Below are 14,861 nucleotides of genomic sequence, written 5' to 3' on the forward strand. Positions count from 1 at the left end.
CCCTAAGCCTGGGGATGAGACACAGGATTTGCAAACAGTATCTTCACCTTGTGTCTCATTTTCTCTATCTTCTCAATTGTCAGATTTTTATTACCCTTTTCTGTTAAGTTGGTAAATGTGTTATTGCATATTGGAAGAAACAGATATTTCAGTCTAAATTAGAGGATTTCTTGTGGGATTACTGAGGGGAGAATGCTTACTGAGCTTAACTATGGAACCCAAGAAGTGTTAATAATTAAGAATATGAGCTGGGTGGTAGTGGCACACACCTTTAATCCCAGTACTTGGGAGGCAGAAACAGGTGGATCTCTGTGAGTTTGAGATCAGCCTGTTTTACAGAGTGAGCTCCAGAACAGCTAGGACTACACAGAGAAACCCCATCTCAAAGCACTGGGAGGTGGAGGCAGGAGGACCACTGTAAATTTGAGGCTACCTTGTTCTTTATAGAGAGTTATAGGTCAACCAGGGATATACAGAAGGAGACTTTATCTCAAAAACCAAATAAACACAGCAACAGCAGCAAAATCAAGTCATCAAACAAACAGATCAATAAGAAAGGGACTGCGGGTCTGGGATACCTCACTTGAGGAACATGGGATGTACTCACTCATAATTGGTTTCTAGCCACAAATAATGGTCATTGAGTCTATAATCTGTGATCCTAAAGAAGCTAAATAAGAAGGTGAACCCAAAGGAAAACATATAGTTGTTATCCTGGGTATGGGAAGTAGACAAGATTGCTGGGCAAAACATTGGGGACTTGGGGGTGGGGTGGGACGGGGGTAAGGGGAGATGGGGAGAGAAAAGTAAGAAGGGGAGAATGGGGGAAACTTGGGGAAACGGGATGATTGGGAGAAAGGAAGGTTGGATAGAGGAGCAGGGAATCACATAACTTAATTAAGGGAGCCATTTTAGGGTTGGCAAGAGATTTGGACCTAGAGGGGCTCCCAGGTGCCCAGGGCGATGTCCCCAGTTAGCTCCTTGGGCAGCTGAGGATATGGAACCTGAAATGACCCTATCCTATAGCCATACTGATGAATATCTTGCATATCACCATAGAACCTTCATCTGGCGATGGATGGAGATAGAGACAGAGACCCACACTGGAGTATCGGATTGAGCTCCCAAGGTCCCAATGAAGAGCAGAAGGAGGGAGAACATGAGCAAGGAAGTCAGGACCATGATGGGTGCACCCACCCACTGAGACAGTGGGGCTGATCTATTGGGAGCTCACCAAGGCCAGCAGGACTGTGACTGAAAAAGCATGGGATAAAACCAGACTCTTTGAACATGGCGGACAATGAGGGCTGATGAGAAACCAAAGACAATGGCACTGGGTTTTGATCCTACTTCATGTTCTGGCTTTGTGGGAGCCTAGCCAGTTTGGATGTTCACCTTCCTAGACATGGAGGGAGCGGGGAGGACCTTGGACTTTCCACAGGGCAGGGAACCCTGACTGCTCTTTGGACTGGAGAGGGAGGGGGAGAGGAGTGGGGGGAGGAGGAGAAGAGTGGGAGAAGGAGGAGGGAAATGGAAGGCTGGGAGGAGGCGGGAATTTTTTTTCTTTCAATAAAAAAAAAAAAGAAAGGGACTGTGAAAAGTTTGAGCATATATGCCACACTATGTTCTGTGCTAAGCAGACTGTATATAGTGCCTCGTTGGTTGCACACAATGACTTAGATGTAGAGATTTTATAGAAATTGCTTTAATATAGTAAGATAACTAAAGACAAAGGAAGAACAAATAAATGTGTAACTGATGGACTCGCATATGACCCATTCCCAAGCAGAGGCCTGAAGCATTAGAATGATCTTTGAGAATGCCCTCGGTGCCAGGGAGTTCCCGGGTTGGATAGCATTTGGCAAGTGGTTGAGGCCATGTACCTTCTCTGACCTTCAACATGTGTTACATGGCTTTCTTGTAGTTTGGTTCTGCAGAACTGGCTAGATAATTCACCCATACCCACCTACTGCATGGTGCAACTTCTGGTTGATTGCTTCTGCTGTAGGCTGGGAGCTCCTTGACACTGGAACTTCTTTTTGTTTATGTTATTTGCAGCACAAAATCCAGAGGGAGGTGCCTGGAGACACCAATGATTGGACCAGCATGGTTTTATGTATCCGTAATCATGTCAGATGAGAGAATTACGGGTTTGAGACCAATTTAGGATTCATAGTGAGATTCTGCCTCAAAAACCACCCTCAAAAACCAGGTGGTGGTGGTGCATGCCGTTAATTCCAGAACTTGGGAGGCAGAGGCAGGAAGATCTCTTTGAGTTCAAGGTCAGTCTGATCTATGGAGCTAGTTCTAGGACAGCCAGGGCTATAGGGAGAAGCCCTGTCTCAAAAACAAAAACCTAAAACCAAACCAAACAAACAACAACAACAAAACAAAACAAAAAAAGAAAAAGCAAAATCCACAAAAATAAATGTAAGTGACTACTTACATATACAAACACACAATTTTCTCTCCTAAATGCTAGGTTTTCTTGGTGAAGGGCCAACATCTGGGTGAATGGATATGAGGATGGCCATATGTGTGGATGGAAAAGGGATATAGTAAGAAGAAGTTACTTCTGTTGTGTGCTATTTGGCATTTACTAACATCTATCCTGAAATGCTGATACAGTCCATCCCTATCCTCCCAAGTCTCTCAGCCTTGAGATGACCAAACTATTTAACACAACTATTTCTTGCTGCTCTCAGGTACTTTCAGAAACTGTCTGGGTCTCATCCTTTTCACAGGTTTTACATTGTATATGGGCCCTGTGACTGCATCAGAACCCTTCAAAGACACTGGTTATTCCAAGTTGAGATTTGATAGTGGAAGAACATTAGGACGAAAGACCATCCTGGGGCTTGAGATAGAGTAATATCAAACAAGATGGGGGTTGGTATCATTTTCATCCCAGTGCTGGACACAGCCTTGGCCAGGTGCTGGGGTGGGGGGCAGGTGTGTGAGGCTTTGGAAACTTGAAAGGGTGTGGAGTGCACCACCCAGCCTATTGAAGGAGGATGGGAGTGAAAGCAACAGATGTGCCTAAGGTTCTGTTTTCAGTTCTGCAAAAGGCCTTCTTGATCAAAGCAGTGTGACGGTTGCTATGACAGTTGCTATCTTGGTCCATGGGACACTCCCTCATAAGGTAGCATTACTTTTTTTAATCTTTTCAGACCAGTCACCATGAAACTCAATAACCAGTCTGGGGTGGGGGGATGGGTGGGGAGGTAATGTGTGGGTCCTCAGTACTGCACCAAAATGGTGGAAGATGTGGACTGGTAGTATTTTTCTAAACGAATCTAACATTCTCAGTTGTAGAGATCAATAGAATCTTCTCACTGTTTATCTACACTTAGATCCGTTTTGCCATTTAAAAACATAGCAGGTAGAAAACACTGACCTCTACTCTCAATTCTGCCTCTTAGTGACCAGATCTTATCATTTAATCTCCTATTAGTTAAGTAATTAGTAATTATTTTTGGGAGAGTTTCTCCATGCAGCCTAAGATGGGTTGAGATTGAGGAGTTCCTGCCTCAGCCTTCCCAGTGTTGGGGTTACAGGAGGGTACAGCTACCCCAAGTCTACCATTCCATCTCCACCTTTTCGTTTCCTTGCTTGTTAAATGAGTCATTTGATTTCTAAGTTTTTTCCCCCACTGGGACATTCACTGATCCTTTGCTTCTGGAACCAGCAATTGTACATGAGAATTAGTGAAAGAACAGCATTGGGTTTGAATTGGGCCTCTTGATCAGGCCACGTTGGACTTAACTGATTGTGTGATCTTAGGCATGGAATTTATTCCCTCTAAATCTTAACTTTCCTATCTTTAAGAAAGGGTGAAATGTAAGTTGCTTCAGGATCTTCCTGAAGACTCAGTGACATAAGCTGAGACACTGTCTATTACTGTTAACAGTGACAAACTCACAAGTTGGCATCTGTGGAGCCACCATAGGCTATGTGGTCATCAATGTTTTATAGCTTTGTCTTAGGTTGGGGTCTATTTCTCATTTGCCCTTGAACCCATGGTGGAGTCAAAACTTACATATTTATGTTGATGGCTGGTAGAGAGTAGCAACCTTTATTCATTATCCATTCAAGCTTATACACCAATGTTCTTATAAAGAATCTATATGGAGTTTACCATGTGGAAAATTTGGAAAAGGCATGGGCCATTGGGCTTTATAGCCCTGCCTTAAATCTTTTTCTCTATTAGTTCCATAAGGTTCAAATATGAGAACTTTAGCACTGGTTTCTTCATCTGAGTCACAGCTAATAACACCTCGGTGTGGGGTACCAGAAATTAAAGAGCCATACAGGGGGCAGTGCCAGTTTAGCCTTCCCTACTTTGTTACCTCTCCTGTCTGTATTTTTCTTTTTTGAGTCTATGCAGAGAGCCTCATAGCTCCAGGAATACAAAAGAGGTCATCCAGATTTGGGAGGTGGAACATTTCATAAAATACTCAGTCACACAGGAGATATGTTAAGGACTATTCAATCTCTCTTTTTTCTTATTCTTTTGTTTTTTTTAAAGACAGGGTTTCTATATGTAGCTTTGGAGCCTGTCCTGAAGCTTGCTCTGTAGATCAGGCTGGCTTCACACTCACAGAGATCTGCCTGCCTCTGCCTCCCAAGTGCTGGGATTAAAGCCATGCACCACAACCCAGCAGTCTACTCAATTTTGAAATAGGAGTGTAGGCAGATGGAAGGACAGAGCAAGGAGAAAGAAGGAGACAGACAGATGAAATGAGTTTTTTTAGGAATGCAACGACTATATGTTGGTGCATCTGTAAGAAATGTTTCAGGGAAAAAGACATCAAGATAAGCCAAGGGAAGGCTCATGACAAGTAGCAAGGGCACAATCTAGCATGATCTCTCTCCTTCCCCATACTATCCTCTCCTAGCTACATCCTGCCTATAACCTTGAGTACTTACATCAGTCTACAGGGTCTTCTCAAATGTCTGAAGCTACAACATCCAAGGAATACATATTTACTGATGTCTGGGCCTCTCTGCAGCTATGTCAGGCACACTCCCTCCTCCCTTGCTGTTGTGGTGAGCGGTCTGTGCCTATTCAAAGGTGATACTTCCACCTGTGCCTGCCTACTGCCTCACCTATCCAGGGGGCATGGTTCCAGAAATTTCTCCTTTTGTTCTGCCCTGCATTTTTTTTAACCTCTACTTGATCCTTCCCATCAGCACTAGCAATGCTGCCATTTCTCCGAATTTCACATATATCCTCTGCAGACAACTTTTCTATTCTTTCTCTAGTTACCGCCTCATTCTTTCTCTCCATTTTCTACTTCTTTCCTTCAAATGGTTTCCCATGCATTCTGTATCCAACTTTTTTCCCTCTCTATTTTCTCTTGAATCCTTTCTGATCAAATTCTTGCCCTTGCCCTTTATAGAACTTCTCTCCTTTAGTTCACCAACGATCCCCCATCCCAGAGTCTGTCCGTCCACTTCCACTCCTCATCTTAGGCCACCTGTCATCATCCGTCAACACAGTCGAAATGTTTATCCTCTTTGTAACATTTTTCCTGGATTATCTTGGACTCTAGTACATCTCTCTCCTCCTAGTGTCCCTTATCCTCTGGCAAATCCTTTTTGTCTTCTTTTGTGGTCACTCTCCTCATTTTATCGGCTTGCTATGCTGGCGTGCATGCCAGATCAGGACTTGGGTTTCTTGAGCCATGCTCTCTAGCTGATCATAATGGCATCTCTGTTTCCAACATTCGCCTCTTAATCTGGATTTTGGACATAGTACCCAGCTGTCCACCTGACATCTCTGGTTATCCAACAATTGTCTCAGAATCAACATGTTTGAGAAAGGTCTCCTAAGGCTTCAGCAATCAAGTCACTGTCTCCTGGCGTAAGGATAGACAATTAGATGAAATAGGAAACTTAGCTATAGACTCAACTCACATGACCAGTAGAGTTTCACAAAGTATTCCAAATGAATCCAATGGAGGAGGGACGTCTTTCTAAGCAAATAGCACATATCTATATGGGAAAGAAGGAATTCTGAGTCTTACTTCACAGTATGCACAAAATAAATTTCAGTGAGTCCTGGCTTTTTCTTCCAAACCTGTGCCTTCTATGGGCATAGCTTTTCTAGTTAAGACAACTGGGTCCTTCTAAGTACAAACTGAAGACTCTCAGTTCACTTTCGAAGCTCAACAGATCCCTTGTTAGCGCATCCTGGCAGTCTGAGTTTCTAAGTAGAACCATGTCTTGCTTGGACTCTTGCCCCACATCCATTTTAGAGAATTTATCAGCAGGTTACCAAGAGAAAGTCAGATAATATATGTCAGGTGCAATTTGCTCCCCCCCCCCAGTATTCTCTCTGTCACTAGGCTTTATTCCTAGCACCCCTGTCCCCATTTTTAAATTTGAAACTACCAATTTTCACTCATTCAAAGTAAATTGATTCTTCCTGTGATTCTGCAGGGTCTGCTTCATCTTCTTTTCATCCCTATAATTCTGAGCTGTGCACACATCAGGCACAGATATACCTTAGGACTTTCCACTGCTGTTCATCAGCATCTGAGATAGAGCCTGGTACATTTGGGGTACTTAATAGATGTTTGTTGAATAAAAGCATAAACTGAGTTCAGGTCATTATGTTTACAAGTTCTCCAAACATTGTCTTATTGTATTTGATAGGATTTGTTCAAATTCCCTGTATGTGGGCTAGGCTGTTTGATGGATTATAAGAGCATCAATGGCAGGAACTATGGATCATTTGTCACATGACTTTATATTCTCCCCTATTGGCACTATTGCAGCATCTGAAAGGGCACATGAGGGTGACTTAGCTTTTCCAAGTCTCCTGCATTCTGTCATATCATGTCAATGTATGAGTGTTTGAGGTCCACTTACATTTGAGTCTTAGTGAACATATGCTCTGGGACAGTGATGCAATTATGACTTATACTTTCATGACTGCTCTGATCACAATCGCAAGCAAAAGCATTGAGGATATTTTCTGCAGAGCAACTGACAAGCGTGAGATAGAATGTTAAAAAAAGAATAAATGGCTGGGAGTCAAACTTAGCCTTTCAGTAATTGGAGAATTGGAGGCAAATCTTCGCCAGTTTCTCATCTATTGTCCCCAACCCCAATCAGCACCTCAGACTGAAGCTGGAGCCAATGCATGCTGTGCCTCTAGTCTGGGACTGGATCCTTCTGTTAATGTTGATTTAATATCTGGTAAGGTAGAGAGTGTGGTTCAGAAAAACTCCACCTTAGTTCTTCATGCTTAATATCAAGTCTAGAAACTTTCATCAAAACTACAAAACAAACAAAAACAAAACCAAAAAACTTTAGGATAACTAACCAGTTAGAGTGGCACACACCCTTAATGCCAGCACTCAGGAGGCAGAGGCAGGTGGATCTCTGTGAGTACAAGTCCAGGCTGGTTTACAGAGAGAGTTCCATGACAGCTAGAGCTTCAAGCCCTGTTTCAAAAACAAACAAACACCAAAATAAAACAAAAAACAAAACAAAAAACCTCCAACAAACAACTTGGGATCACTTTAGAGGGCACATTTACTAGCTTAGCATAATCTGAACAGTACTATCTGATAGAAGTAGATTATAAAACACATATAAAATTTAAAAATTTCTAATAGTCCCATTATAAAAATAAGCCTGTGAAATTAAACTTATTAATATATTGATTTAACCTAATATAGCCATAGTGTTACCATATTGACAGTAATAAAAATGCAAATTATATCATAGCAATTATTAATTAAACATATGTTGTATAAACTCTTTAAACTTGGTGTTAAAAAGTTGTAACACATCTCAGTATGAACGTCTCTCCCTTCACAAGGGTGCCCAGTAGAAGCAGTACATCTATGAGAAGATAACAGGGCTTGGTATAGACACCAGCTTCCTGGGGGTCTGTTTGTAAGAAAGAACCAGATGCTGCTGGGTTGACACAGAGAAGAGTTATGTATTAGACTCATCAATAACTTTGCCAAGGCTGAGTACAAATCACAGACAAACATGTATCCATCTTGGCTTCCCTTTTCTCCTTCCTGTTTCAGTTCTTATCTTGTATCAATCAGCTTTGCCACCTCTTTCTCCTCCTCTAGCTTCCTCCACTCCTTTCTTAATTTCCTTATGTCTCTCTTCCACCATTCCCCTCTCTCCCTTTACTTTTTCTCCAAAACAATTTATTTAACTTGCTAACTTTTGCAGAAGCAAATTTTAGGAAGCCCAGCTGGTTCTGGAAATTCTTGCTTTTAAAAGGAAATGTTTTAACTAAGTCTTTGAGAGTTTCCTGCATTTAATTGCACTCACCCAGCTCCTTCACTAACTCCTCCCAAATCTACCCCTACCTCTCTACCCCGACTTCATGCCCTCTTTCTATTGTTAAAATGACCCATTGACTCCAGTTTCTGCTGTCTGTACTCCCCTGGCAGTGAGGCCATCCACTAGAATGTGTTGGATCTATCAGAAGCCAGATTTTAAAGCAAACTGACTCTCCCTTCCCCACAAGCCATCAACTGTCCATAGCTCCTCATTAGTGCTAGGGGCTCGTGCACCCTTCCCCACCTCAAAATTCTTTCATTTATAGACAAAAAAGTTACAAATGGAAAATTACTGCTCATTCACAGTCACAGAGGACCCCACTCTGAGATGCAGACATTAAAGCTGGAAAGCAACTTCGAGACCCCAGAGGCAGCTCTTCGTTTTCAGAGAGTGAAATCACACACCTAAGGAACCAGGATAGGGGTCGAGGAACATGGATGCCTTGACAGGAATGACAGGAGGAGGCGGTGCGTTAGCTCTTGTCCCGATCTGTGACACTAAGCTCCACTGCCCACTATCACGAAGTTCTAATCTTTCCTCCTGTGTTCCTGACTCAGTATAATCTACACACTGCTCCTAAGATGTGTGGGCTTTTTTATTATCTAGTGATTGACATCCCCCTCTGCATCATGAGTGTGGGCCTGTCTCTTCTCCCTCATTGGCAAGCAAGCCCCACACTGTGCTAAGAATCTATCTGACCTGGAGATGGGACACCTTCCTTGCTGTGGGTGGGGAATGCCATGGTAGGCCTTTCCTGCTTTTCCTTAGCTGTTCTCCTTCTCCTCCTTCCCTCTTCTCCCTCCTCCCATTCACTATGTAGCTCTGGCTAGCCTGGAATTTATTATGTAGACCAAGACGGTCTGGAATTCACAGAGATCTGCCTGGCTCTGTCTCCTGAGTGTGGGGATTATTGTTTTCATTTCTCCTATCTTTTTCTGGTTTTCCATCTTTAATTCGCCTTCCATTGTTTTCTTTCCCTGCTGCATCTTTTCCACCTAATTCCTACCATGAGACTCATGGGACTTGGTGCGGAAGACATAGTCCATCCCGCACATCGCTGAAGGCACAATGTGCCATCCACTGGCCAGGCTCGCTGCACTCTGAACAGGAGGCCTGCCGTGTGTCTTATGCCACGCATTTGCTGCTCCTTTTTTTTTTTTTTTTGGTTTTTCGAGACAGGGTTTCTCTGTGACTTTGGAGCCTGTCCTGGAACTAGCTCTGTAGACCAGGCTGGTCTCAAACTCACAGAGATCCGCCTGCCTCTGCCTCCCGAGTGCTGGGATTAAAGGCGTGCGTCACCATCGCCCGGCTTCTGTTGCTCCTTTTAACCTTTATAATTTCTTGCCTGTTCAGTGATTGCCATCATTACATGCATCACACACATAAGAAATTGAGTCTCATGCAAGGTAACGAACTTCCACAGCCAGTACCTGACACAGTTGAAGGTTAGTTCCACAGTTTCTAGTTTAGAGCAGAAAACGTGCATGCTACTTACCAAGAGAAGCAGTCCGGATTTCTTGTGTATTTGATCTTTAGCTCATGTTGATTCGAACTGTCCAAATTTGAGGGGCTGTAGAGGCTTGTGAGTGGACACAGTCATCTCTGGGCACATGAACACCTGAGGGCCAACTCATAAATTTAGAAGGAAGGTCCCTGAAAGCTAAGCTATTCTTTTGCCTGTCTGCATTGTACTGTTTCTTGGCTATATCCTAACAAGTTGTCATACACTGGGGCTTAAAACAGTAGGAAGTTAGCTTCTCACACACAGTTCTGAGACTAGAAGTCTTAGGCAAAAAGCATTGGTTGGGTTGGTTTCCTCTGGATGCTTTGAGGGAGAAGCCATTTCCTACCTCTTTCCCAGCCTTTGGTTGCTCCAGACAATCTTAATCTTCCTTGACAGCCACCATGTCACCCCAGTCTGTCTCCACAGTGATATGGTGCACCTTCTGCGTGTCTCCAATCATTAAGGTCCTTCTCTAAATAAAGAAGCCAAACATTGGATTTAGGACGCATTTGGATTCAGTATGTTGGAGAGCATGGGCCTATGCGCTGTAAGGCTTTCCTCAGTTAGGATGTCCACAAAAGATTGTCTTTCTAATATGCTTGGTTTATCCACACAAACCTTCCTTTTAGTATCATGCTAATATAAAAGCTAAGCAGAATCTCACCAGGTGGGGAACAGTTGTTTGGGCAGAATGCTGCTGCAGGGGAATCTTCTTTGGTGAGAACGCTTAGGAAGCTTTCAGGCTCAATCTGTGTCTGTTGTGACTGTCTTCAGCTGTGGCAGTGGGAGACTGGCACTGATGGAGGTCCAGGAGGTCCTTGAGAATGTAGGCCAATGGCTAACACTGACAGATGGGCCAATGTGGGCCTAGGGACAGTGCGGGAAGTTCAACAGCCACCAAAGCCAGGGCCGCACAGTCTCAACACAAAGGCTAGAGAAGCCACATCTCAGGAGCACTACAGAGCAATCCTAGAGACCTTTCCCAAAGTTCCAGTTATCCTTTCATTTTATTGGGCAGTAGCTTTGTGCTGTCACGACTCACAGCTTTAGGCTGGTTCTCTAGCACCTTGGGGGTATGTCATTAGCATATCAAGGCCTGTCCTAAGCCTAGCTCTTATCTGAGCTGCCCAGTGACCTGCCAGGGTATTGCTTCTGAGGCTTAGGTCTTATTTGATCTGTTCAGTGGCCACCTCAGGCATCATATTATTTCAAGTCACAGAAAATGGCTTTTAGTTACACAAATGGTTTTTCAAATAGTTTTTAAGTTATGTTCCTAACTAGTATGGTCTCATCTTTTATGTGACCTCCATCCGCTTTGTCCAAATAGTTACTTATTGCATAATTACAATATAATGCCAAAATGAAACATTTGATATTGATATAACGTTTGTATACATCTTTAAACCATTTTATCACATATCTAGATGTATATAACCACCACTGCAAGCAAGACAGTGATTCCATGACCTCTAAGACTCTCTTTGTGACATCCTCTTGATAGTCCTGTTTGCTTGTCTCTACTATCCCTAGCTCCTAGGAATCTGTGATCTGCTCTCCTTCTCTCTAATGGTGTAATTTCAAGATTGTTAAATAGAAAGAATACATCTTGTGACATTAGACTAGTTTTTTTTCCACTAAGCACAGGATGCTCAGAATTATTTCAGAGCATCTATACCTATACCTATACCTATACCCTTCCTTCCTTTTTGTTGCAGGCACTGTTGTAGTTAAGACTTGAACATATATGTTTTTAAGGAGCATGATCAACATGCATGTATTTTTCTTTTGTTTGGGTCTTGATGGATCTGGCTTCAGAATCTTGCCTCTCAGAAGAGGTTCGCTTTGCATTCATGGCCAGATTAGAGGTGTTGTTGATTGCTAAATTTGGTTCCCAGAAACGGGTGAATAAGTCCATGGTATTTGAAAAGACAAATTAAAAAAACAAAAACAAAAAACCAAAACCAAAACCTGTAAAGCTTCAAAAAGTGGATGGTAATGAATATTCTGAAGCGGTAGAAAGGCAAAGTGTTCATATCTAATTTAGCAACTGTTTTTTCCCCCTATTCTAGTGCTGATTGAGAAAGGGAAGGAGTAGGAAAACTGGATTGTGTATCAACTGAGGGAAGGAATACTATCTTAATTATTTCTCTACTTCCTTCAGAGTGTAGGCTGAGAAGGTGCTTAGTAAATGTGTACTGAGTGGATTATCCCATGAGGGGCTAAACCCAGGGGCCCCCAGGAAGAGGGGGAGGGGGAAAGTAAGTGTTATGAATCCTCTTCCTCCCCAAATACAACTTTTGATACTGGCCTCTTCACACCTGGACAAAGCTATTGATATTCCTTGGCCCATTGCTGAAAGTCTCCCTCATCCCATTTTTATACATGGATGTTCCTAGTTTGATGGATGGAGGAGGAGACAGCAAGCAGGTATCATGGGTTTGACTCACATTTTGTAGTCTGAGCTCTGAAATATGGGATAATAGAGGACACAAGAGAGCAGAGCTAGGAATGTGGTCATTTGATCCTGGATCCCCCATTCTTGTCTTTCTGACCTTGACCTGTGATCCATACCTTCTGTCCTTTCTTATCTATGCACTGGGTAGTAGGCGATTATTTATGTGCAGTAATTATGAAATATGGAACATACAGAGAGAACATAGATCCAAGTACGATAATATGAATTTTCACAAAGTGGCAGCCCACACTGAGAAACAGAGCATCCCCCCGCATCTACAGGGTTCCCTTCTTGCTGTGTCATAACTTATCCTACCTCCAGTAATGTGTCTCCCAATTTTTAATTTTGTTTTTACCTAGTTTTAAACTTATATGGATGAAAAATACCCAAATGCCTCTTCTTTTTTTTTTTTTTTGCTTACTAACATGTTTATGAGACTAACCTATGTTGTTGTTTTAGCTGTACTTCATTAATTCTCTTTATTGAGTAGTAGCTCAATTGTGAACATACCAAAACTTAACATTTTGGTTGTTCAAGTTTTAGGCTTTCATAAATGAGTCTCTGAACTCATTTACTCCTTAAGCATTGGTTGCTGCTTAAGGTTTCTGGTGTACAGAGACAGGCATGTAAAAGTGGATTATGGCCAGAAATAACAAAGATCACCTCTCAGCTTTATGGACCATTTCCATAATTTTGATGAATACGTTTAATCTTGTGGACAGTGTCCAGCATTACCAATGGCAGATAGGAGTCAATCCATGTTTGAAAAGACAATGGAGAGCAGATGAAGCTCAGGTGCTATGATGAGCATAAACCTCTCCCTATTGCTTGTTCATTTATGTTCTCTCTGCTTCCCGTGGTAAAAACTCTCCACTGCTTGCCCAGTTTTCAGGGTGGGCTGAATCAGTTCACAGAATATGTGCTTGTGACAACTGTCCCCTTCTGGACTTTGAGGACTTAGGAGAGGAAAACTAGGAAGCAAGCCTCCTCCAACCCACCGTGGCAAGGGGTGAGATGTGAATCTTAGAGAGGGCTGCCATGTAGGGGACAGTCACGGAGGGCAGGTGGAAGATTTTTTCTTGTTTTTTAAGTGTCATGGATTTCAGGGCAATGAAATATTTAACTTCTTTAGAAGAGAAACCAGGTAACTACAAAAACAACGAAAGGAGACAAAGATCTCAAGTGCAAAGATTCACTTTATTCAATATCTTCCCCAAATATCAGCATGATAAAAGCCAGGGAAAGGGAGGGGGATGAGGTGGGGAGAGGGTTTGGAGTACTGCAACATCGGTAAGGTCAGCTGTGGAGACAGCTCTGAAACCTTAGGAGGGAAGATTGAGGATGGCCCTCGGGAGCAGGTGGTGGTGCGTCAGGACCTGGGGCTCTAACACTCGTTCTTGTTGAAGCTCGAGACGATGGGTGAAGTAGACGTCTTATGAACAGCCTCGCAGGTATACACGCTATGGCTGTCATACTCTGATTTGGACAACGTCAGGGTGCTGCTCATGCTGTAGGTGTTGTCTTTGCTGTCCTGCTCAGTCAAACTGTTGAGAGAGCCTTGTTTCTCACTGCCATCTACTTTCCACTTGACACTGATGTCTTTGGGGTAGAAGTTGTTCAGGAAGCACACGATTGAGGCGCTTCCAGTCTGTAACTGATCTTTGGATGGTGGGAAGATGGAGACAGTTGGCTTAGCATCAGCCCCTGAGGAAGGAAGCACACAGCATGTATGAAGCAACAGGGAAGGTTTCTCTTTGTGTGCATTGTATGTGGACAGTCACATTGTAGACAGACACACAGAAAAGCACATTTATTCTTCAGAATAGGAGAATGAGGCCAGTAATCTTGTTGGATTTGAGTTATTCTCTAGCTCCTGGCTACTTCTTTGGAAAGTTAATTGTGTCTGACCCCTTGAAGCTATTCCCAGACCTCCTTCTATACCTGTCTTCCCTGAGACTGTTCCCCATCAGCTGCAGTGGTTCCATGCTTCAGAGAGAGAGAGAGAGAGAGAGAGAGAGAGAGAGAGAGAGAGAGAGAGAGAGAGAACAGGCCAGTTTATCTGACATCCCTGGTGTTTGGGAGTCTGAACACACAAGTGCCTAAGGTAGGAGCAGAAGTTTGGCTTTAATTTTCTCCTGCCTCTTTCAAGAATATTCAGATTTCAACCACTCTATGGCTTCTTTTGGTATGGCCAAACTAGAGACCCACCCTAAGGATGGGGCCTTGAGCCAGGGTCTGTGTTTGGGTGGATGTCTACCAACTCTCTCTCAGGTCTCACCAAGGCCTCCAGGTGAGACCTGGGCCCTGGTCTGAGGGCCTGAAACCGCATGGGGGAATTTTTAGCCACACCAGAAGAGGTCAACTGTAATCTTGGCCACCTGCCTCAGAGAAACTGTCTGTTCATTTTTGACCTTCAGCAGCTGCCAGATGGCTTCTCGGAAATCCCCTCTGTTGGGGATGCCAACCCTTAGGTGACAGAGTAATAGTAAAAACACAAACCGAGAGCCCTTTTGCCATGAAAAACAACAGAATTATGAGCAGCTTTGCTTCCCCTTCAACTAAACTGCAGTTTTAAAAGGAGTT

The 14,861-nt window shown here is 43.2% G+C and overlaps 1 long non-coding RNA gene and 1 gene segment (V, D, J or C); both read right to left on the bottom strand.

The window, feature by feature from the left end:
- The window catches only part of LOC142856450 (uncharacterized), a 36,185-nt gene extending 26,023 nt beyond the window's left edge, over positions 1-10,162 (bottom strand). The window contains exons 1-2 of the long non-coding RNA XR_012911646.1: positions 9,815-10,162; positions 5,920-5,997 (exon numbers count right to left, since the gene is read on the bottom strand). This is a non-coding gene — a long non-coding RNA (uncharacterized LOC142856450). The remainder of the gene's footprint in view (positions 1-5,919; positions 5,998-9,814) is intronic.
- Positions 10,163-13,456: 3,294 nt separating this feature from the next.
- Positions 13,457-14,861, bottom strand: part of LOC142856439 (Ig kappa chain V-III region MOPC 321-like) — a 137,641-nt gene continuing 136,236 nt past the window's right edge. Inside the window, 1 exon segment of the V gene segment in view lies at positions 13,457-13,982. Within this exon segment, the coding sequence occupies positions 13,663-13,982 (320 nt within the window).

The sequence above is a fragment of the Microtus pennsylvanicus genome, chromosome 8 (genome assembly GCF_037038515.1).
Source record: "Microtus pennsylvanicus isolate mMicPen1 chromosome 8, mMicPen1.hap1, whole genome shotgun sequence".
NCBI lineage: Eukaryota > Metazoa > Chordata > Mammalia > Rodentia > Cricetidae > Microtus > Microtus pennsylvanicus.